Genomic DNA, 23287 nt, shown 5'->3' with positions numbered 1-23287 from the left:
AGGTATTTTCTGATTTCCTCTTTGATTTCATCATTGACCCATTGGTTTTTTTAATAGCATGCTTTTTAGTCTTCGTGTGATCCTTTTTCCCCCATTTTTCTTTCTGTGGTTGATTTCTAGTTTCATACCATTGTGGTCAGAAAAGATGCTTGAAATAATTTCTATCCTGTTAAATTTGTTGAGGCTTGTTTTGTATACTAGTATGTGGTCTATTCTAGAGAATGTTCTATGTGTGCTTGAAAAGAATGTGTATTTTGGTCTTTTTGGATGTAGTGTCCTGTAGATATCAATTAAGGCCAACTGTTCTATTGTGTCATTTAGGGTCTCTGTTGCCTTATTGATTTTCTGTCTGGAAGATCTGTCCATTGATATCAGTGGGGTGTTAAAAATCTCCTACCATCTTTATTTTTCTCTTACTTTCTGACTTTATGTCTCTTAGTATTTGTTTTATGTACTTAGGTGCTTGTATATTGGGTGCATATATATATTAATGAGTATGATGTCCTCTTCTTGTATTGATCCCTTTGTCATTATATAGTGTCCTTCTTTGTCTGTCTTTATGGACTTTCTTTTAAAGTATTTCTTGTCTGATGTGAGCATTGCTACCCCCGCTTTCTTGTTGTTTCCATTTGCATGAAATATTTTTTTCCATCCCCTCACTTTCAATCAATATGTGTCTATATGCCGTAAAGTGAGTCTCTTGTAGGCAGCATATTGTAGGTTCTTGTTTTTTAATCCAATCTGCCATTCTGTGTCTGTTGATTGGAGTATTTATTCCATTGACATTTCAGCTAATTATTGATAAATATGTATTTATTGCCATTTTAAACCTTGTTTTCTAGTTGATTTTATAGTACTTCTGTGTCCATTTCTTCTTTATATTTTTCTATTCGTGATTTGATGGTTTCCTATTGTATTATGTTGTTTCTTTTTCTTTTTTGTGAATCTACTGTATGTTTTTAATTTGTGATTATTCTGGTTTTGAAGTATGTTAACCCATAACTACATCTGTTTGCTTTAGACATAGTAATGTAAGTTCAAACACATTCTAAAAATCTATAGTTTTGTACTCCCCTCCCCCACATTTTGTGATTTTGACGTTCTATCTTACATCTTTGTCTTTATCCTTTTGCTGTTAATTGTAGTTATAATCACTTCTAAAAATTTTTTTGATTGTTTTTAAATTTATGTACTGGCTTATTTAAGTGATCAATCCTGTTATATTTTTGTCTTTCCTATTGTGATTTTCCCTTTCCTATAGATTCTTGCTTCTTTTCTATTTAGAGAAGAGCTTTCAATATTTCTTTTAGGTTATGTTTAGTATTGCTATATTCTTCTTGTTTTTGCTTGTCTGGGAAACTCTTTATCTCTTCTTTTATTCTAAATGATAAGCTTGCTGGGTAGAGTATCCTAGGTTGCTGGATTTTCCCTTGCAGGAAGTCCAGTTAGGTGGCAGCTGTCAGCACTGGTCTGTCTGCACAGATAGCTAGGAAGCCAGCAGGTGCATGCTCTTTCTGAGCAGAGTCCAGGCTCCTCCCAGCTTGCAGGGGGGCTTTTCAGGGCAAGGACCTGCCCATGTGTACCCTCCCTCCTTCACAGATTCCTCCCACAGGCCTTGGATCTGTCCTGATGCCTTTTTTTTTTCTGTCCTACCAAGTTACTTGGGGATCTTCCTTACAGCTTTGGTGATATAAGAGATCTTCTGCCAATTTCCAGTTAGTTTTCTGTGAAAACCGTTCCACCTGTAGATGTATTTTTGATGTGTTTGTAGGTGAGCTCCACTTTGTCATCTTGATCCACCTACAAGCTTAATATCTCTTAAATTCACTTGTACTTTCCATCTCTTTGTTTGCTAAGTGAGATTCAGATATTTTTCCTTTTTTATGGTTTTTAAAAATTTGGGGCTTTTTTTTTTTTTTTTTTTTTTTTTTTGGTGGCACGTGGGCTTCTCACTGTTGTGGCCTCTCCCATTGTGGAGCACAGGCTCCGGACGTGCAGGCTCAACGGCCATGGCTCATGGGCCCAGCCGCTCCGCAGCATGTGGGATCTTCCTGGACCGGGGCACGAACCCGTGTCCCCTGCATCGGCAGGCGGACTCTCAACCACTGCGCCACCAGGGAAGCCCAAATTTGGGGCTTTTTATCTATTGAGAATGAATTTTTTTGAGAACCCTCCACTGTAAAAATTGTAACTTCATTTTTTGAAGGGTAAATTTAAAATGATTAACTATTTGAACATAGGTATGAATTGCATTTTTACCACTGCTGAACTAAATGATGATAACTGCTGCTGGTGGGATTGTCAGCTAGGCATGCACAGGTTACTTCTTCAGTCCTGCTTTGGCATCTCTTGTTTTTGATCTTTTGCTTCTTTTGTTTTCTTGATTGTTATAGAGGCTTATTTTCTACTTCTGCAGTTTGTTCCTTGAGCAGTTAGTCTAGTCTGCTGGATATTTCATTTCCATAGGTCTTTTCTTTCACTGTTATGTCTATTGTCACATTTGCCTTCCCCGTGGCTATATATATAGCTCATTTGAACTGATGATGTCTAATAGCAGTTTTTTTTTTTTTCCATAGCTTTTAAAATTATATACCCTATATATCCTTGTAAGGAAGAGGGGCATTTTACTTTGCCTCAAGGAGCCCTTGTGTTTTTTGGAAATAGTATTTACCTGGCAGTGACCCACTCCTTATGGAAAACAAACTCCTTCTCTATTAACGTTTAATTCTTTTCCATGTTTTTAACCAACAAACATTGAAAGAAACTACTGTAAATAGACTTTTGGTAATGTAGTAGTAGGTTGTGCGGGAGGGGAAGAAGTCTACAGTCCTGTGATTAGGTCTCATTCTTTTGGTGAGCCTGTGCCCCATACTGTTCTGTGAACTTCACTTCACTAATGGTACTCAGTCTTTTTTTCCACTCTTAGGTGGTACAGCATGGCTGGAGGGAGCTGGAGTTGTATATTTCTCTTCCCCCCACATGAAAGACTAGAGCAGGTTAGAGTTGGTTATTTCCCTTTAGCCAGGTCAGTTAGGCTCTGATAAAACCCCAGTAGTTTAGGCTCTGTTGAATTGTTTCTCCAGGCCTTGGTAAGAAAAACAGTGCTCTGGCATATCTCAAAATTGTTCCTTTTCCCCTCCCATACTGGAATCACAAAGGGGTTTTTCTTTGATATTCACTGCGAGGACCTGTTAGAATTAATCTTTCAAAGAGCCAAAAATAAATAAATAAAATAAAATAAAAATAATTGCTCTAATTACTTATAGCTCATACATAGTCTTCAGACTAGCCATAACTTACTCAAAATAGCACAGCCTACAAAAGCTTTCCTATATTATTGTTTTCCGTAAGAAAAGAAAAAACATTAGAGTCTCAGATTTTTAGTCTCCGTTACAAACTAAAGAATGAATATTCTGTTAATTTTTCAGCAATGCATGTTGCTCTCCACTTTTTTTTTTTTTTTTTTTTTTTTTCTGTACGCGGGCCTCTTGCTGTTGTGGCCTCTCCCGTTGCGGAGCACAGGCTCCGGACGCGCAGGCTCAGCGGCCATGGCTCACGGGCCCAGCCGCTCTGCGGCATGTGGGACCAGGGCACGAACCCGCAACCCCTGCATCGGCAGGCGGACTCTCAACCACTGTGCCACCAGGGAAGCCCAACTCTCCACTCTTGAGTAATAACTAAACCAACATTTCCTTTTGTAATAGTTTCATACCTAAAATAAAACATAAGAGAATAGAACGTTGCTCTGAAGATGACATTTTGTAATTCATTATTAAAGCCTAAAGTCTAATAGATAAAGACACCATTAATAGTTTGTCATTTAGTCAGTGTAAGAAAGGCAGGATTCTTTCATCTAAGATTTACCCAGTTGTTTGAAAAGCAATAACAGGTATGTTGTGTTTGAAAATAGTTTAGGTTTAATTGTACATTATGCTTCTTCAAGACATTTGATTGGTTATCTTTCCTTAAAAAGGTAATCCTAAAATAAATTTTATTTTCCTAGGAGATATCTATAGACTATAAATATAAAGCCTAGATTTATTTTGGGTGTGACCTAGTAAAGATTTACTTCAATTCATCACATGATAGTAAATTAGAATGTCAAGATAGCATACCTAATTTGATATTTTACATTGTTCCCCATTGATTTCATAGCAACCCAATATAGTTTTGAAGACAATTAGAATAATCTAGTCAATGATACTGTGGGCTAGCTACAATCGCAGATAAAAGAGAAATATTTCACAGCAAAAAGTCTAGGGAGGAGTATGGTAATATATAAAATGTTCAGTTATCTAAGGGTATTTTAAATGAAGTGCCGTTTAACACCATTTACTGCTTAAAAAATTTCAAAAAGAAGTATGTTCATGTCACTGAATTAGTTATCTACAGGGTTAACATTGACTTGTGTTCAGTGACGCAAAGAATATTCTTCCTTTTAAATTTATTATTAAGGAAATATAGGAGATGGTACTCATTCTTCACTTTCTTACATCCAGTCTGTGAAATGCTCAGCAGTGAAAAAATTCATAACAACAAATCATACTGCAATTGATGAATTCTTTAAACCAGTATTGTATTATCCTTGCACAGCCTACTATATTGAGTTCCTGATGTTCACTGAGAAGCTTGCACTATTCTTATTCGCAGCTTTCTGAGGAACATTTCTGTTTCCAGTAACATTAAAACACTGAGTGGCAGTTAAGTTATTACCACGACAAAAATGAAATTGAGACTGCCAGAAGTCTACCGTTTTTTTTTTCCTCTGAGGTTTTTCTAGCATGCCATGAGAAGGCATCATTCATGGTACTTTGGACCTATGCACTATCTTATATGGATAAATAAGTCCCAAGACAAAGTGTACCTTTGCTAGCAAAACATCAGTGAAACTAATTTTAAAAAGTCTCAGCCTGATATAAGGTACTATGATTGTGAATTAAAAATCTGAAACATCACATAGCAGCGTTTATGACTATTATGGCAGACTGTAATATGTTCATCCTTGGAAAAGACATCACAGTATTCGCAGGCTTAGTTGAGGCTCATAGTCTATACATCAGTTAAGCAAAAAAAGGTTGAGCTTCAGTGAGTGATTCTTGAGGTGGTATTCTGCAGCCCTGAAAGTCAGAGAGAGCCTGTCCTGCTGGTTGCCTGCTAAGGCAGAGTATCCAGTTTCCATATTCCCATTCAGTCTGGCTCTTTGAGTGAGGTTGCTGTTAAACATCCCATGGCCGGCAAATGCTAGTATCTTGGACCCTTGGGAAGACCATTGTCCCTGAGAGGCAGTCCAGCTGGGTTCAGCTATCCCAGGGAGTGGGTAAGCATGACTTACACTGGACATTCACAGGAAGATGCAGATTTTTTCCTTGAAGGCCCTCCCTAGGCACAACAAGAACAACTAACATTGCTCTATATCACAGACAATGTTGTCTGTAGGCCCCAGGATCAGTTCCCGAAAGGTCTTAATACTGGCAAAGTTCTCAGGAGTGTTTAAAATGCTGACTTCGTTTTTCTCCCTGTCATGGTACCACACCTTTATTCACCCTCAAGTCAGTCCATTCATCTCCTCTTTGTTCATAATGTATGTTTTATTTGCTTTTGAAGTAATTACTGTCTCTTATTATTACATAAAATGTTTACGTTAACTATAGATGACTTTTTACTGTCTTTTTTCAGATCATATTTATTTTTCCATTAGCTTGCAATTCTATTTGAATATAAAGTCGTATAACATACTTGTTAATGATGTTCCTGCCATGCAGCTCAAAATTGTTCTGGATTGAGAACCTGTGGACAATGTTTGGAGCAGCCTGGTTGTGGCTGGTGCAACGATCCTAGTAATACAGGAAGAGGACACTGCATTGAAGGGTCTTCCCGGGGACCAATGAAGCTTGTTGGAATGCAAAATAATGAGATGGTTCTTGACACCAGTGTTTGTCCTAAAGAGAAGAACTATGAGTGGTCCTTTATCCAGTGTCCAGGTAATAAAAATGTGATGAAAGCAATTTTAGCTTCTGCTCAAGGACACCAAGAATTACTTTCCTTTCTTATAATAAAGATTTAGAAAAAAAAAAAATGAAAATAAGACTCAAATTTAAAGGATTAAAAAAATTCTTTCCTATATCCATGTTTGTTTTATAGGTGGTATTACGTTTGGAATCATTAAACAGGCTGACCAGATGCATGGTACATAATTGTTAGATTTGGTTTCATGTGAACTGTTAAAAGGAAAAAGAATATTGGTTTCATACCAAATTTCTTTACTGTAGTGTAGTCTTTTATTGTTTATAATATTATACTATCTTAGAATTCAAAGGCAGCTCAGAGGATCCAGTCAGGCTAAGTATGGGAATATTTTGTATAATATCCATGATAGAGTTATTTGACCCTTGGTATTTGGTACCATTCAATTTTGAAGGTCAGTAAAGTTTTTAGAGTTTTTAAAATAGGGAGTCTGTTCTTATATGGAATAAAATCAACCTTCTTGAAAAATTAATTTATTCAGTATATTTTTATTGAGTGCCTACTATGTGCAAAGAGTGTTTTACGTGCTAGAGACATAACAATGAACAAAAGTAGACTAAAATCACTGCATTAATTGAGCGTGTATTCGAGTTGAAATTAATAAAATTAATTACACACACATATATATGTATATGAAGTTAGGTGGTGATAAGTGCTATTAAATAAAGCAAGGAAGGGGGATAAAGCTTGCAATTTAAAAGACTGGTAAGAGAAGATCTCACTTAGAAGTAATGGTTAATAAACACCTCAAGTAGATGAGGGAGTGAATCATGCTGCTGTCTGGGGAAAGAGTGTTCCAGAAGACACAAAGACTTGGGTGAGATAGTTTATTTACGAGATGAACCTAGGAAGCACAATTGAGGGAACAGAGAGTTTCAAAGTCGGGAGAAAAACCAATAATATGTACATTATTAGGCTGACTACTATACTGGGAAATTTGAGCTCAGACACACTAGGGACCTATGAAGAACTATGCAGAATGCTTCTCAGAGTTAACCCTCAGGGATTGGGGGTGGGGGTGGGGAATTTACCCACTAACTCTCTTCCATTGATGGTTGAGTGATGCCTCTGGGGGTATTGTACTTCTGAGTTGTGCCGGCATGTCTGATTAATAGCTTATCATGATACCAGTGAACACTCTGAGGCAAAAAAGTGGGGAGATACTGCAGAACTTGCTGTAGGTGCGGCGCTGACAGTGTGTTGCACTGAAACCAGATGGACTAAGGGAATGTGGTACTTCTACATAAACTTTGGAATATATGAAAACCAAGAAGAGGGACAAACTATTGATTCATACAACATGGCTGAATCTTAAATACCTTTTACTTAGTGAAAGAAGCCAGACCAAAAGGCTACATATTGCACTATGGAGATGGAAAAGAGATCAGTTATTTGCCAGAAGTAGTAAAGGTAGGGATTGCCTTCAAGGGGACCTCATAATGGAATTTTTTGTGCTGTGGAACTCTTCTTTATGACACTGTGGTAGTTCATAATGACTCTATGCATTTGTCAAACCATACTGTATACCACAAAGAAAGAACTTTCCTGACGGCAAATTAAAAAAAAAAGTCAACCAGCATGTCAGGGGATCCCATAAGGGAATGCAAACTGTGAGAAATAAATTTAACTGTATTACAAATGCCATAACCTCATCAAAATAATGAGCTGACCTAAGTAACCTTGGAAAACAGCGTTTTGGCTGGATACTGTAAAACTAAAGAAAAAAACCTACATAAACATTATATTCTGATTGGTAAATTTGTTTCTCACATAGTACAGATTAACAATTCTAACAATACTTTATATGTTTAGTAGGTTTGGACAAATATATAAATTAATTGTGTTTCATGTGAGCCAGGTTTCCCACCGTCACAGAAAGGCATAGAGAATGGACTTGAGGACACGGGGTGGGAGGGGGAAGTTGGGGCAAAGTGAGAGTAGCATTGACATATATACACTACCGAATGTAAAATAGTTAGCTAGTGGGAAACAGCAGCATAGCACAGGGAGATCAGCTCCGTGCTTTGTGATGACCCATAAGGAGGATGTGAGGGAGGCTCAAGAGGGAGGGGATATGGGGACGTGTGTATGCATATGGCTGATTCACTTTGTTGTACAACAGAAGCTAACACAGTGTTGTGAAGCAATTATACTCCAATGAAAGTCTATTAAAAAAACATGCGAAGAGTAAAGACTATAAAGAACCCTGTGGGGAATTCCCTGGCGGTCCAGTGGTTAGGACTCCAAGCTTCCACTGCAGGGGCCAAGGATTCGATCCCTGGTTGGGGAACTAAGATGCCACATGCCGTGCGGCATGGCCAAAAGAAAAAAAAAAAGAAAAGAAAAGAAAAAAGAATCCTGGTATTGGTTTAGAGTATAAGCATGAATTCAAGTTTATTTTAATATTTAATATATATACGCAGAGGTATATATACATATATTTTCTAGCTCAGTTCTCCAAGAGGGCCTGGAAGCCATGATGCCCCAGTAGCAATGAGCACATTCAGTGCCCACAATCCTGGTTTCTAAATACCATTTTCCAATGAAAGGAACCAGGGCTCTCTGGAGTAATGGCTGGTTCTAGGGCTGGGGCAAGGAGAACACAAGGTGAACCTGAAGTATTGTTTAATGCCAGAAAGTAAGAAAGTGCTCAAAACAAAATAAAAGAGGATGGGAGCATGTCAAAGGGACACAGCCAACCAGAAAGAGTTCTTAATGGGTCAAATCTGGGCAAAAAATAATGATTGTGTTGGATTGTAACCCAAAGAACAGAATACATATCCATGTGATTTAAGTGACTGAATAGATAATAAATGGGTGAGAATGAATAAATATTCCTTACAGAAAATTCCAAATAATAAATGTAGAATGAATGAGGGAAATAAAAAATTGCTGTTAGAACCCCACAGTAATAAGTGCCGTAAGAATAGTCTTCTTAAGAATGCTCAAATTAGTGGGTGAAACTTTAAGGAGAAAAAATATATTTGTGTAGCTTCCAAATATCTTCCTCAAAAATATTTATTAATTACTGTGGTGGTTTGAACATATGTCCACAAGTACCTTGACACTCATTCCCCTAGGAAGTGGAGCTTAATTTCTCTCCCCTTGAGTGTGAGTTGGACATGGTGACTCCTAGTGAATAGAGTGTAGTTGTGGAAAAACTGTAACTTTACAGTGGAGGATGTAAGGCGACATCACCATAAACAAGTGATCAAGGTTAACAACACCAATAATAAGTCATGTTAATATCACATACCCCCTGATATGATGTGGTGAGAAGGGCACCTCACTTCTGTGGTATTCTTCCCCCAAATCCATAACCTGGTTTAGTCATCAGAAAACATCAGACAAAACGACATTGAAGGACATTTTACAAAATACTTGACCAGCCCTCTAGAAAAGAATCTGCTTACAAGCTCATTCACATGTTGGCACAATTCAGTGCCTTACAATTGTAGGGCTGAGGTGACTGTTTTCTAGTTGGCTGTCAGCCAGTGACCACTTCGGCTCTGAAAGAATGCTCACGTTCTCTCCCTCATCCCCCTTCCGTCTCCAGAACTCGCATTGTAGAGTCTCGACAACTGAAATGGGATCACTTACACTTTGAATCTCCTTCAAGTAGAGACTAATGCCTTTTAAGGGATCATCTTACTGAGTCCATCCAGGATGATGTCCCTTTCTCAAAGCCAGCTGTACCATGTAACAACCTAATCATCAGAATGACTATCCCATCATATGTTCAGGTCCCTACCACACTCAGAAGGAGGTCATTAGTGTTTGATTAAATACCTGAGGTACTATAACCCAGCTTCATCAACACATAAGACTAACCATCATACCATACAGTTTACCCATTTATAGTGTATAACTCAGTGGTTTTTAGTATATTCAGAGTTATACAACCATCACTACAGTCAGTTTAAAAACACTTTTATCATCTTTCAAAGAAACCTTGTACTTATTAGCAGTCATGGCCTGTTTAACCACCCCCCACCCTGGTCAGCTATGGATTTACACATCCTGAACATTCTATATAAATTGAGTCATATAATTGTAGTCTTCTTTTACTGGCTTCTTTCACACCGCATAGTGTTTTCAAGGTTTATCCATGTTGTGGCATATAGCAGTGCTTCATTTCTTTTTATTACCAAATAATATTCCATTGTATGACTATACTACATTTTGTTTATTCATTCATCATTTGATGAACATTTGAGTGTTTCTAATTTTTGGTTTTTAAAATAATGCATCCATGAATATTCATGTACAAGTTTATGTGTGGACATATTTTCATTACCTTGGAAATGGAATACCTAGGTCATATGGTAACCATGTTTAACCTTTTGAGGAACTGCCTGACTGTTTCAAAGCTGCTGTGTTATTTTACATTTCCACCAGCAGTTCATGAGGGTTACAGTTACTCTACATCCTTGCCAACATTGCTTATTTCACATCGTTTTTTTTTAATAGATCTTTATTGGAGTATAATTGCTTCACAATGCTGTGTTAGTTTCTGTTGCAAACAAAGTGAATCAGCCATATGCATACACATGTCCCCATATCCCCTCCCTCTTGAGCCTCCCTCCCACCCTCCTTATGGGTCCTCACAAAGCACGGAGCTGATCTCCCTGTGCTATGCGGCTGTTTCCCACTAGCTAACTATTTTACATTCGGTTGTGTATATATGTCGATGCTACTCTCACTTTGCCCCAGCTTCCCGCTCCCACTCCATGTCCTCAAGTCCATTCTCTATGTCTACATCTTTATTCCTGCCTTGCAACTAGGTTCATCAGCACCATTGTTTGTTTGTTTGTTTTTAGATTCTATATATATGCATTAGCATACTGTATTTATTTTTTTCTTTCTGATTTACTTCACTCTCTGTGACAGACTCAAGGTCCATCCACCTCACTACAAGTAACTCAGTTTTGTTTTTTTTATCGCTTAGTAATATTCCATTCACATCGTTTTGATTGTAGTCATCCTTGTGGGTGTGAAGTAGTATCTCATTGTGGTTTTGATTTGCAGTCATTTGGTGGCTAATGATGTTGAACATCTTTTCATGTGTTTATTAGCTATTAGTATTTCTTCTTCTGAGAAATGTCTATTGGATTCTTTGCACATTGTTTAATTGGGGTATTTGTCTTTTTATTATTGAACTGTGAGTGTTCTTTATATATTCTGAATATATCCCTTACTAAAGATTGATTTGCAGTTATTTTCACCCATGCTGTGGGTTGTCTTTCACTTTCTTGATAGTGCCCTTTGAAGCACAAAAGTTTTTTTTTAAAAAATATATTTATTTATTTATTTTTGGCTGTGTTGGGTCTTCATTGCTGTGCGTGGGCTCTCTCTAGTTGCGTCGAGCAGGGGCTACTCTTCGTTGCAGTGCGCAGGCTTCTCATTGCAGTGGCTTCTCTTGTTGCGGAGCATGGGGTCTAGGCGTGCGGGCTTCAGTAGTTGTGGCACGCGGGCTCAGTAGTTGTGGCTCGCAGACTCTAGAGTGCAGGCTCACTAGTTGTGGCACATGGGCTTAGTTGCTCTGCAGCATGTGGGATCTTCCTGGACCAGGGATTGAACCCGTGTCCCCTGCACTGGCAGGTGGATTCTTAACCACTGTGCCATCAGGGAAGTCCCCACCAAAGTTTAAAATTTTCATGTTTTATCTATTTTTTCTATTCTTTCTTGTGCTGTTGGTTTCATGCCTGTGAAATCATGTATAATAAAAGATCCCAAAGGTTTTCACCTATGTTTTCTCTTCAGGCTTTAGTAGTTTTAGCTCTTACGTTTAGGTCTTTGATCTGTTTTGAGTTAATTTTTGTGTGTGGTGTGAGATAGGGATCCAGCTTAATTCTTTTGTTCATGGCTATAAGCACCATTTGTTGAAAAGACGGTTTTTTCCTTATTAAATTTATTTTAAATTTTGTATATATTTTTTCATCTTAGAAATTGAATTTTAGTCATTTTTATATTTTCCATTTCTCTCCTTCTTATATTGATATTTTACTCTGTATTCTCGAGTATATGGAGCATACTTTTAATAGCTGTTTTAAAAATCCTTCTCTACTCATCCCAATTGGTATGCCATTTCTTTCTCTGTTTCTATTGGCATGTGTATATATATATATATATATATTTTTTTTTTTTAACTGATTATGAATCAGAATTTCCAGGTTGGTTATTTTTGGTGGTATTATCCTGGACATTGTGATTTTTTTCTAGCTTATTCAGTTTTGTTCTATTTCTTTAAGTGTGTTGGACTTTATTCTGGCATTCAGTTGTGTTACTTCAAAAATTGTTTTTAATATTTGTCATGGCCTGTACATAGCAGCCCTAAGTTCAGTGCTAATTTATTTCCACTACTAAGACAGTGCCTTTCTGTGTTCTGCATACAATGCTCTTTGTATTAAGAGGTCTCTCCACGTTGACTCTTGGGAGTATAAGCTATTTCTAGTCCTACGTGAGTTCCTGACATTGTTTTACTTACTTTTTTCTGATGGTTCTTTCTCCAGCTTCATAGAGTTTCACACTGTGTTCAATTTATTATTTAACCAAAGATTCAAGGGGACCTGTCTATAGATTGCTGTGTGCAACTCTCTCTTCTCTAGTATTTTGCCCCACAAAGCCTAACCACCATGGCCTCCCTGAACTTTGCTCTTTGTTTCCTCAACTAAACGAGGGTTTGGGTTTTCCTCCCTGGGCTGCATCCTCAAATCTGCCTCCAGATAGCAAGCCAGGGCAGTCATATTTTGTCTTCTTTTTCTCAGGGATGCCATTCCTGAACTGCCTGTTATACTTGAAAGTAGTTGTTTCATATATTTTGTTCAGTTTTCCTATGTTTACACTAGAGGTCAGTTCTCACAGCAGTTAAACCTTCATGGGCAGAAGTAGAAATCTTCTGTCTATGTGTTTTTATTTACAGTGAATCTCTTGTAAGCAGCATTAATGTCTTGTTTTTTATGGTTGTTGTTGATGTGTTTTTAAAATCTATTCTGATAATCTCTGTCTTTTATCAAATTGTTTAGTCAATTTAGATTTAATATAATATTGGTAATATTGAATTTAGTCCTACCATCATGGTATCAATTTTAAAATTTCCTTTATTTTTTTCTCTGTTGTTTGTTCCTCCTTTTGCCTTTTTTTAGATTAATTGAGTGTTTTTAAAGTCCACTTTTATCACTTTTATTGGAATTTTAGCTATACCTCTTTTGTGTTTTTTTTAGTGACTGCTGTAGTGATTGTAATAGTCATCTTTATCTTATCACAGTCTACCTTGAATCAATATTATACTACTTCATGTATAAGGTAAGAATATTACAAAAGTGTAATTCCATTTGCTCTTTTCCTGTCCTTTGTGTGATTACTGCCATATATTTTACTTCTATATATGTTATTAACCACACATCACATTATTTTTTTTACTTTAAAAAGACAATTTTCTTATAAAGAAATCATAATAATAAAAAAATCTTTCTATTTACCCATGTATTGACCATTTTCTGTGATCTTCATTTTTCCCTATTGATCTGAATTTCCTTTTGCTATAACATTTCTTTAGCTTGATGAACTTTATGTAACATTTTAAAGTAGTGTGTTTCTCAATTGGGCTATAAATTAGCTTTTATACATCTGAAAAAGTTTTTATTGTGTATGTGTGTGTCCTCATATTTGAAGGATATTTTTACTCGTAATAGCATTCTAAGTTGACAGATATATTTTTTCAATAATTTGAAGATGTAATTTCATTTTCCTCTGGCTTCTACTTTCTCTTCAGAATTCCTCTGTCAGTTTTATTGTTTCTCCTTTGAAAGTAATATGTCTTTTTCTTCCCTCTGACCTTTTAAAATATATTTTTTCCTTAGTTTTTGGATGTCAGCAATTTTAGTGTGATGTACCTAAGTATCATCTTTCTTTTTTTAATTGTGACGTGTGTTTTTCATCATGTTTGTAAAGTTTTCTGCCATTATCTCTTCAAATATTGCATCTGTCCCATTGTGTCACTCTAGTCTGTATTTCTAAAAGTTTGATTCACTTATGTTAGGCTTTTTCACCATGTTCCTAAGTTTTCTTATTGTCTTGTCTGTATTTTATATCCTTGCACCTCCTCTGATCTATATTTTGATTCATTAATTCTTCCTTTAGATGTTTCTAGTTTTCTCTTAAACCTGTTTTTAATTAGTCATTGTTATTTAACATAGCACGCGAGGTTCACTGTATTAAAACAGTTTTACACATGATTCTGCATCATCTATTTTGGTGAATTCTGCTAGGCAGTTCTTCTACCAGTCTCTCCTGATTTTTCTCTTGTGGCTCCATTTATCTGGCAGCTTGACTGGTTTTGGATGATCTCAGAATTCTTTACTCACACGTCTGGTGGTTTGAGCTGATTGCTTGATCTAGGGGTCTTCAGGCTGCAAATGATTGTTCTCTGCTGTATTTGGCCTATCATCCTCTGGTGGTGTAGACTGGGATGCTGTACATATATGTTTAGAATAGAATTCGAAGAAGGAGAGAGCAGAGTATATATGGCTCTTGAGGCGTAAGCTCAAAACTTCCATACCATTACTTCTGAATTCCGCTGTCCTGAAACAGTCTTCATGCCAATGCATGTTCAAATGGTGGGAAAAAATTGTACTTTTTTGGATGAGAGCAAGGATAAAGTAATATTATGAATTTTGTACATACAGAGATGTGAAGAATTTGTGTAAATTATTTGTCAGCTCATCTAATTAGTTCTAACTACTTTGTTTGTTGATGTATAACTCATATGACATAAAATCCTTCATTTTAAAGTGTACAATTCAGTGGTTTCTAGTATAGTATAGTCAGTAGGTGTGCAACTATTACCATCGTATAATTCCAGAACACTTTAATTACCCCAAGACAAAATTCCATACCCTTTAACAGTCACTACCTGTACATCCTTCCCTCTAACACCTGAAAACCACTAGTCTACTTTCTTTCTCTGTGTATTTGTCTATTCTGGACATTTCATTTAAATGCAGTCATATAATGTGTCTTTTAGTGTCTGACTTCTTTTACTTAGCATACGTTTTTAAGGTTCATCCATATTATAGCATATATCAGTCCTTTACTTCTTTTTATGGCTGAATAATATTAAATGGCATACCACACATTCATACTCATCAGTTGATGGGTCTTCAGCTTATTTCCACTCTTTTGCTATTATGAATAGTGCTGCTATGAACATTTGTATATGTTTTTGTGTAAACATGTTTTAATTTCTCTTTGGTATGTATCTAGGAGTTGATTTTTTAGTCATATGATAAATGTATATTTAACCTTTTAAGGAATTGCTAGACTTCTTCCAGAGCTACTGTACTATTTTACATTTCTACCAGCAGTGTATTCTAATTACTCTCCTCACCAGTATGGGTTAATACATCATTTTCTTTATTATCCTCCTAGTTGATGTGAAGTGGTAGCTCTCTGTGGTTTTGTTTTGCATTTCCCTTATGACTTATGATGTTCTTTTCATGTGCTTATTAGCTACTCATATACTTTCTATGGAAAATGTCTATTCAAATCATTTGCCCACTTTTTTTGTTTTTTGTTTTTTGTTTTTTGCGGTACATGGGCCTCTCACTATTGTGGCCTCTCCCGTTGCGGAGCACAGACTCTGGACATGCAGGCTCAGCGGCCATGGCTCATGGGCCTAGCCGCTCCGCGGCATGTGGGATCTTCCCGGACCGGGGCACGAACCCGTGTCCCCTGCATCGGCAGGCGGACTCTCAACCACTGCGCCACCAGGGAAGCCCCATTTACCCACTTTTAAATTGAGGTGTTTTTTTTAAATGGTAGAATTGTAAGAGTTATTTATGTGTTCTGGGTATGAGATCCTTATCAGACATATGATTCTCAAATATTTTCCACTGTTCTGTGGGTTGTCTCTTCACTTTCTTGACGGTGTCATTTGAGGCACAGGATTTTTTTTTTTTTGCTGTACACGGGCCTCTCACCGTTGTGGCCTCTCCCGTTGCGGAGCATAGGCTCCGGACGCGCAGGCTCAGCGGCCATGGCTCACGGGCCCAGCCGCTCCGCGGCATGTGGGATCTTCCCGGACCGGGGCACGAACCCGTGTCCACTGCATCGGCAGGTGGACTCTCAACCACTGCGCCACCAGGGAAGCCCAAGGCACAGCATTTTTTGGATAATGTCCAGTATATCTTTTTTTTCTGTTAGTTGCTTAAGCTTTAGGTGTCATATATAAGAAACTGTCGCCTAATCCAAAGTCATGAGGATTTACATCTATATATTCTTCGAACATTTTTGTAATTTTAGCTCTTACCTTTAGGTTTTTGATCCTTTTTTAGTTAATTTTTATATATGGTGTGAAGTATGGGTCCAGACTTATCCTTCTGCATGTGAATATCAAGCTATCCTGGCACCATTTGTTGAAAAGACTATTTTCCCAGTTAAACTTCTTGATACCCTTGTTGAATATCAATTGACCATAGATGTATGGTATTATTTCTAGACCTAATTCTATTCCATGGTCTATATGTCTGTCCTTATGACAATGGCACATGGTTTGATTACTGTAACTTTGAAGTAGGTTTTGAAATTGGGAATTGTCAGTACTCCAACTCTGTTTTTCTTTATCAAGATTGTTTTGCCTAATCTGAGCCCTCTGTTTCTAAACATGAATTTTAGGATCTGCTTGTCTATTCCTATAAAAAAAGTCTTTTGGAATTTGATTGCATTGAATTTGCAGATCAGTTGGGATGAATTTCTATCTTAATATTAATTCTTCCCATCCATGAATACAGATGCCTTTTCATTAATTCCTTTTAATAATGTTTTGTAGTTTTCAATGTACAGATCTTGCATTTCTTTGGTTAAATGTATTGTTAAATGTTTTATTCTTTCTGATGCTATTGTATTTGGTATTGTTTTCTTAATTTCTCAAACTTTTCAGTTTGTAAGTGTATAAAAATACAATAAAACAGATTTTTCTACAATTGATCTGTAGCATTGTTGAAGACAATTATTAGATTAAATAATGTTTTTGGATTTCTTAGTTTTCTGTATGGAAGATTATGTCATCTGAAAGTAAAGTTAGTTTTCTTCTTTTTCAATCTGGTTGCCTTTCATTTTTCTTTCTTGCTTAATTGCCCTGTCCAGAACCTCCAGTACAGTACTGAATAGAAGTGACAAGTAAGGACAGTTTTGTCTTGTTCCTGACCTTAAAAAGAAAACTTTCAGTCTTTTACCATTAAATATGATGTTAGCTATGAAGTTTTTATATATGCCCTTTATCAGGTTAAGGTAATTCCCTGCTATTCCTAGTTCATTGAGTATTTTCCATCTATTGAGATGATGTTGTGATCCACCCCCACCCCACTTTATTTCTCTAATAGTATGTTGTATTGATTGATTTTCATATATTTAAATAATCTTGCATTCCTGGGGTAAATGCAACTTAGTCATGATGTATAATCCTTTTATATTCTGGTGGATTCAGTTTGCTAGTATTTTGTTGAGAAGTTTTGCAGCTATAATCATAAGAGGTATTGGTCTGGCATCATCTTTTCTTGTGATAAGTTTGTCTTGTCTTTGTATTAGGTTAATACTGGCCTCATAGAATGAGTTAGGAAGTCTTACCTTTGCTTCTGTGTTTCGGAAATATTTGTGAATAATTGTTAATTCTCCTTAACTGTTTGGTAGAATTCATGAATTAAGGCAGTTGATCTTGGGCTATACTTTTCTGGCACTTTGTTGATTACTAACTCAATCTTTTTATTGTTATAGCCTGTGCCTATTTTCTGTTTCTCCTCTAGTAAGTCTTGGTAGTTAGTATCTTTCTAAGAATCTCCCCTATCATCTAGGTTATCTAATTTATTGGCATCCAATTGTTCATAGTATTTCCCTATAGTCCTTTTCCCCAGTCTTTGTCAGTCGTATGTCTCATCTTCCATTCCTGATTTTAATAATTCGTATCTTCGTATATTTCTTTGTTAGCCTAGCTAAAGCTTTGTTGATTTTGTTGCACATTACAAAGAACAGTTTGTATTTGGCTTTATTGATTCTCTTTATTGTTTTCCTACTCTGCATTTTATTTATTTTCACTCTAATCTTCATTATTTCCTTTCTTCTGCTTGCTTTGAGTTTAGTTTTCTATTAATTTTTTACTTTATTAAGGTACAAAGTTGGTTGATATGAGACCTTTTCTCTTTTTTAATGTAGGCTTTTACAGCCATAATTTTTTTTTCTGAGCAGTGTTTTGCTGCATCCTGTAAGTTTTGGTATATTATGCTTTATTTTAATATACCTGAAAGTAATTTTTAATTTTCCTATGATTTGTTTTTTGAACCATTGGTTATTTAGGAATGTGTTGCTTAATTTCCACAATTTGTGATTTTCCCAAATTTTCTGTTATTGATTTCTAATTTTATTCAATTGTGGTTAGAGAACATACTTTATATGACTTCAGTCCTTTTACATTTATTGAGGTTTGTTTTATGACCTAGTATATGGTCTATCCTGAAGAGTTTTTTATGTGCACTTAAGAAGAATGTATATTCTGCTGCTGTTACGTGGATTTTTCTATTTATGTCTGTTTGGTCCAGTTGGTTTATAGTGTTGTCCAAGTCTTCTAATCCCTTGCAAATCATCTGTCTAGTTGTTTGATTCATCATTGAAAGCGAGGTACTGACATCTCCAACTATTTCTGTTGAGTTCTTTATTTCTGTTTTAATTTCTGTCGGTGTTTGGTTCATGTAGTTTGAGGCTCTGTTAGATGCATGTATGTTTACAATTTTTATATCTTATCGATGGATTGTCCTTTTTATCATTATAAAATATCCCTCTTCATCTTCAGTAACATTTTAAAAGTCTGATATTTCTATAGCCATTCCATCTTTCTTGTGGTTGCTGTCTGTATGCTATATCTTTTTTCATCCATTCACTTTCAATCTCTTTGTGTATATAGGTATGTCTCCTATGAAGGGTACATAGTTAGATCTTTGTCTTTTATCTGGTCTGTCTTTTCTGCCTTTTGATTAAATCATTTGATCTATTCACATTTAATGTTATTTTTGATGCAGTTGGATTTATGTGAGTTATTTTATTTTTTCCCCTGTATATCATGAATTTTCTGTTCTTCCACTCTTCATTTATTTTTTTGCAGTAAGTGAATATTTTCTATTATAACATTTTAATTTTTAATGATTTTTCATTATATTTATGAGTTATTTTCTTTCTTTTTAAAAATAAATTTATTTATATTTTGGCTGCATTGGGTCTTCATTGCTGTGTGTGGGCTTTCTCTAGTTGCGGCAAGCGGGGGCTACTCTTTGTTGTGGTGTGCGGGCTTCTCGTTATGGGGGCGTCTCTTGTTGCAGAGCATGGGCTCTAGGTGCGTGGGCTTCAGTAATTGTGGCACTCGGGCTCAGTAGTGGTGGCTCACAGGTTGTAGAGCGCAGCCTCAGTAGTTGTGGTGCATGGGCTTAGTTGCTCCGTGGCATGTGGGATCTTCCCGACCAGGGCTCAAAGCCGTGTCCCCTGCATTGGCAGGCGGATTCTTAACCACTGTGCCACCAGGGAAGTCCATGAGTTATTTTCTTAGTGGTTACTCCAGGGTTTACCATATATAGCTTATCTTATTAAAATATGCTTCAGATTTATACTAACTTAATTCCAGTGAGATGAAATAATGTTACTCACATAGGTCTAGTCTCTTTCTTCCCTTTTTGTGGTATTGTTATATGTATTACATCTGTATGTGTTGCAAACCCAGCAGTCCATTTTTATAGTTATTATTTATATAGTTTTATGTCTTTTAAAGAATCTGAGGAAAGAAAGGAGGATAGTATGTGCTTATAGCTTTCGTTATATTAATCTTTGTATTAACCATGTTTGGTTTTCTTTGTTTGTTTCTGTGGATCTTTGTTTACCATCTAATAATACCAGGTCGTATACTTGGCCCAATATAGATTTTCTCCGATACGCTTCCTCTGTGGTGTTATTGGGGAATACATTATGTTTTATGTTTTATAGGCCCAACAATACCATTATTTATAACATTTAAAATACAATCTTTAAAAATCTTGTAAAAGAAGAAAGGAGACAAAGGATATATATTTACTGTCTTTTATAATGACAGTTCTGTTATTGGTGCTCTTTGTTATATTTTGTGGAGTTAAATTACTATCTGGTGTCACATGCTTTCTTCTTGAAGAGCTTCCTTTAGTATTTCTTGTAAGGCACATCTGCTAACAGTGAATTCTCTCAAGTTTTGTTTATCTGTGAATGTTTCACTTTAATTTTTGAAGAGCAGTCTCGATGGATAGAAAATTTTTGGTTGACAGTTTTATTTTCAGGACTTTGAATATATTATCCCACTGGCTACTGACCCCCATTTTTCCTGATTAAAAGCCAGTTATTAATCTTATTGGGATTCATATTGGGATTCAATATTCATATTGGGAGTCATATTTTCTCTTGCTGCTTTCAAGATTTCCTACTTGTTTTTGGCTTTTATCACTTTTATTATAATGTATTTATTGATCTCTTCATGTTTATTGTACTTAAATTTTGTTAAGCTTCTTGGATGTGTAGATTAACATTTTTATCAAATTTGGGGATTTTTCAGGAATTATTTCTTCAAATAAGTTTTAGCCTTCTTTCTTCTCTCCTATCTTTCCAACACTCCCATTACACATAGGTTGGTGTACTTAATGGTGTCTTGCATTTAGCTGAGGCTCTGTTTATTTTTCTTCATTCTGTTGTCTCTCTGTACTTCAGCTTCCATGGTCTCTACTGATCTTTCTTCAAATTTGCTAATTCTTCTGCCAGTTCAAATTTACTGTTGAATCTCTAGTGTATTTTTCATTTCAGTTTTTTTAAATGCTTTTATTTTTTTTCTGTTAGTATGTGTAGAATTTTATCCACCCCCACCCCCCAGCTATTTTTTGGCTGCACTGTGCAGCGTGCAGGATCTTAGTTTCCCGACCAGGGATCAAATCCATGCACCCTGCAGTGGAAGTGTGGAGTCTTAACCACTGAACCGCCAGGGAGGTCCCTCATTTCAGTTATTTTACTGTTCTACTTTATAATTTCCATTCGTTCTTTTTTATAATTTCTGTGTTTTTACTGATACTCTCTTTTTGTTGAGACATTGTCATCATATGTAACTTTAGTTCTTTAAGCATAATTTTCTCATTTTTTCTGCCTTTAATTATTTTAAATATTTTTATTGTTTTCTAATTGTCCTTTTACTCCAATTCTTGGGTTGTCAATTCTCATTTTTATTATCTCTCTTTTGCCTGACTCTTCTTCATGATGCTTTGTGATTTTTCATTTTGAGGTTTAATTCAGTAAGTGTTGTTGTTGTTGTTTTCATTGTCTTTTATTTCTGTATCAAAGGCTTGCAAACGAAGGTGTGATGGCCAAACCTGGTTGACTGCCTATTTTTGTAAATAAAGTTTTATTGGATTATAGCTATTATCAATTGTTTGTGTATTGTGTATGGTTACTTTTGTACTGCAGTGGCAGCAGTGGTAGTTGTGAAGAGATTTTATGGTCTGCAAAGCCTAAAATACTTACTGTCTTGCAGTTTACAGAATCAAGTTTTTCCAGTTTCTGTTGTGTGACCTGAGTTGAAGTATTTCAAGGGTCCATTTATGTCTACTTTTGCATGAGGCTTTTCTTGTTTACAGAATAGGTTTTAACACTATTGTTTGATGTTGGGGTTTCTCTACTATATGGAAAGTGTGAATTTCAACCCAACCCATATGATCAGTATAGGCTTTAAGTTCTCACAAGTGACTTTTGTCTTTCATACATTCTTACCCATGTTAAGGTTCCTTTCTGCTTCTTTGGGCTTGTGATGTATTTTAGTACCTTTTTCACAGATAGGGGCTACAATTGAAGGCTTTAAGCATTTTAAATATGGTTCAGTTTAGCTCTCTATTTTGAGTATGCCAGAGATTATATCTCCTGGCCCTGCTGGGTTTTGACCCATACCTATTAGCTGTTGTTAGTCTATCCCCATGTATAGTAAAGTTCTGTCACTAGCTCACACTTCTCTTTCACATTCTTGTTTTGAATCCCTGTTTTATTTTTAGCAATGATAATTCCCTTTTCTTCTAAAGGGCTCTGTTTTGAAAAAAAGTTTTGGGTAAATTTTAGCCTTGATTTTCTGTGTATATATTTTTTTGAATTTTGTTGAGAATGCCAAACAGATACTTTTCAATGTTTTACATCTGTTTTAGAGAGCACATATTTTTCAAAACGATATACTTTATTTGCATATGAAGTGCTGTGTTTTTCATTATGTTTTATTTTCATCTTTTTCTGTTTGTGTGCACATAGAGGAGAAGCCATCTGGGCTGGTTTTTAAATTTAAACAAAACAGTGTGGATGACTTCTGTTTAGTTTCATTCATGTTCCGGAACCAGGTTGTTATTAGAACCTTTCAAGTTACAGTGTATCCTGGAAGAACTATTAGATACAAGCTTACATTACCTGTTGATCCAACCCCCTGATGGCAGTGGAGAATAAAATATCATCATAGGCTTTATAGTATATCCTTTTCCTGTGTTTGATACGGCCATTATTACATCTGGGTCGTGCTTTCTATAACATACCTTATCCTTTGCCATTGCTGCCATACTAGTTATAAGCGGCAACATGACTGTCCTTTTCTTGCTGGAAATTTTGCCAGCAGTTAGGTCTAAATTATACCAGCTTTCTGTATGGTATATTCATTACTTGGAACATTAGACATTCCTGTATCTCATTCTAGCAGCTGATATGCTTTTTGGTTGCACCATGGCCCAGAACTGCCTTCAGAACTTGTCGCTTTCAGGAAAGTTACAGTTGAGTGGCGTTATGCCAGGAGTCCTCTTTTAATTCCCAGAGGTATAGTAGGTTACTATTTTCTAGTTTTACTTATGTAGTTGTCATCATACCCCAATTCTTGTTGTTGCTGGCAAGTTTTTTTATTATTACACTGGTAATCTATGAGGAGGATATTAGATGAGATTGGTAAATTTAGTCATTTTATTCAGAAGTTAAGATATTTGTTCTTCTGATGAAAAAATGTAGCCAGGGTTTCATAAAAATGCTTATAGTAACCCATCTCTTATTTTGACTTTTTCAGATAATGCTTTACATGTAGTGAGCACTCAATAAATTTTGTTTTTACTTGAGTGAATTAATTAGTGGTTTTACATAAAATTTTTGATGAAAAAATAACTTAAAATTTTAAGCACAATGTTAAAAAATTAAAGTTCTTGTC

General features: G+C 36.0%; 1 protein-coding gene across 2 annotated transcripts in view; it reads left to right on the top strand.

Annotated features, from left to right (window-relative positions):
* The window catches only part of ATRNL1 (attractin like 1), a gene marked incomplete at its 3' end in the record, with an annotated part of 683994 nt that overhangs the window by 158405 nt on the left and 502302 nt on the right, over positions 1-23287 (top strand). For both annotated transcript variants that reach the window (XM_082854377.1, XM_082854378.1), the window contains exon 18: positions 5763-5981. In XM_082854377.1, the coding sequence (XP_082710503.1) occupies positions 5763-5981 (219 nt within the window). The remainder of the gene's footprint in view (positions 1-5762; positions 5982-23287) is intronic.

The sequence above is a fragment of the Leucopleurus acutus genome, assembly GCF_964270905.1.
Source record: "Leucopleurus acutus genome assembly, chromosome: 14".
Classification (NCBI taxonomy): domain Eukaryota; kingdom Metazoa; phylum Chordata; class Mammalia; order Artiodactyla; family Delphinidae; genus Leucopleurus; species Leucopleurus acutus.
This window is presented reverse-complemented; position numbering and strand designations above follow the sequence as displayed.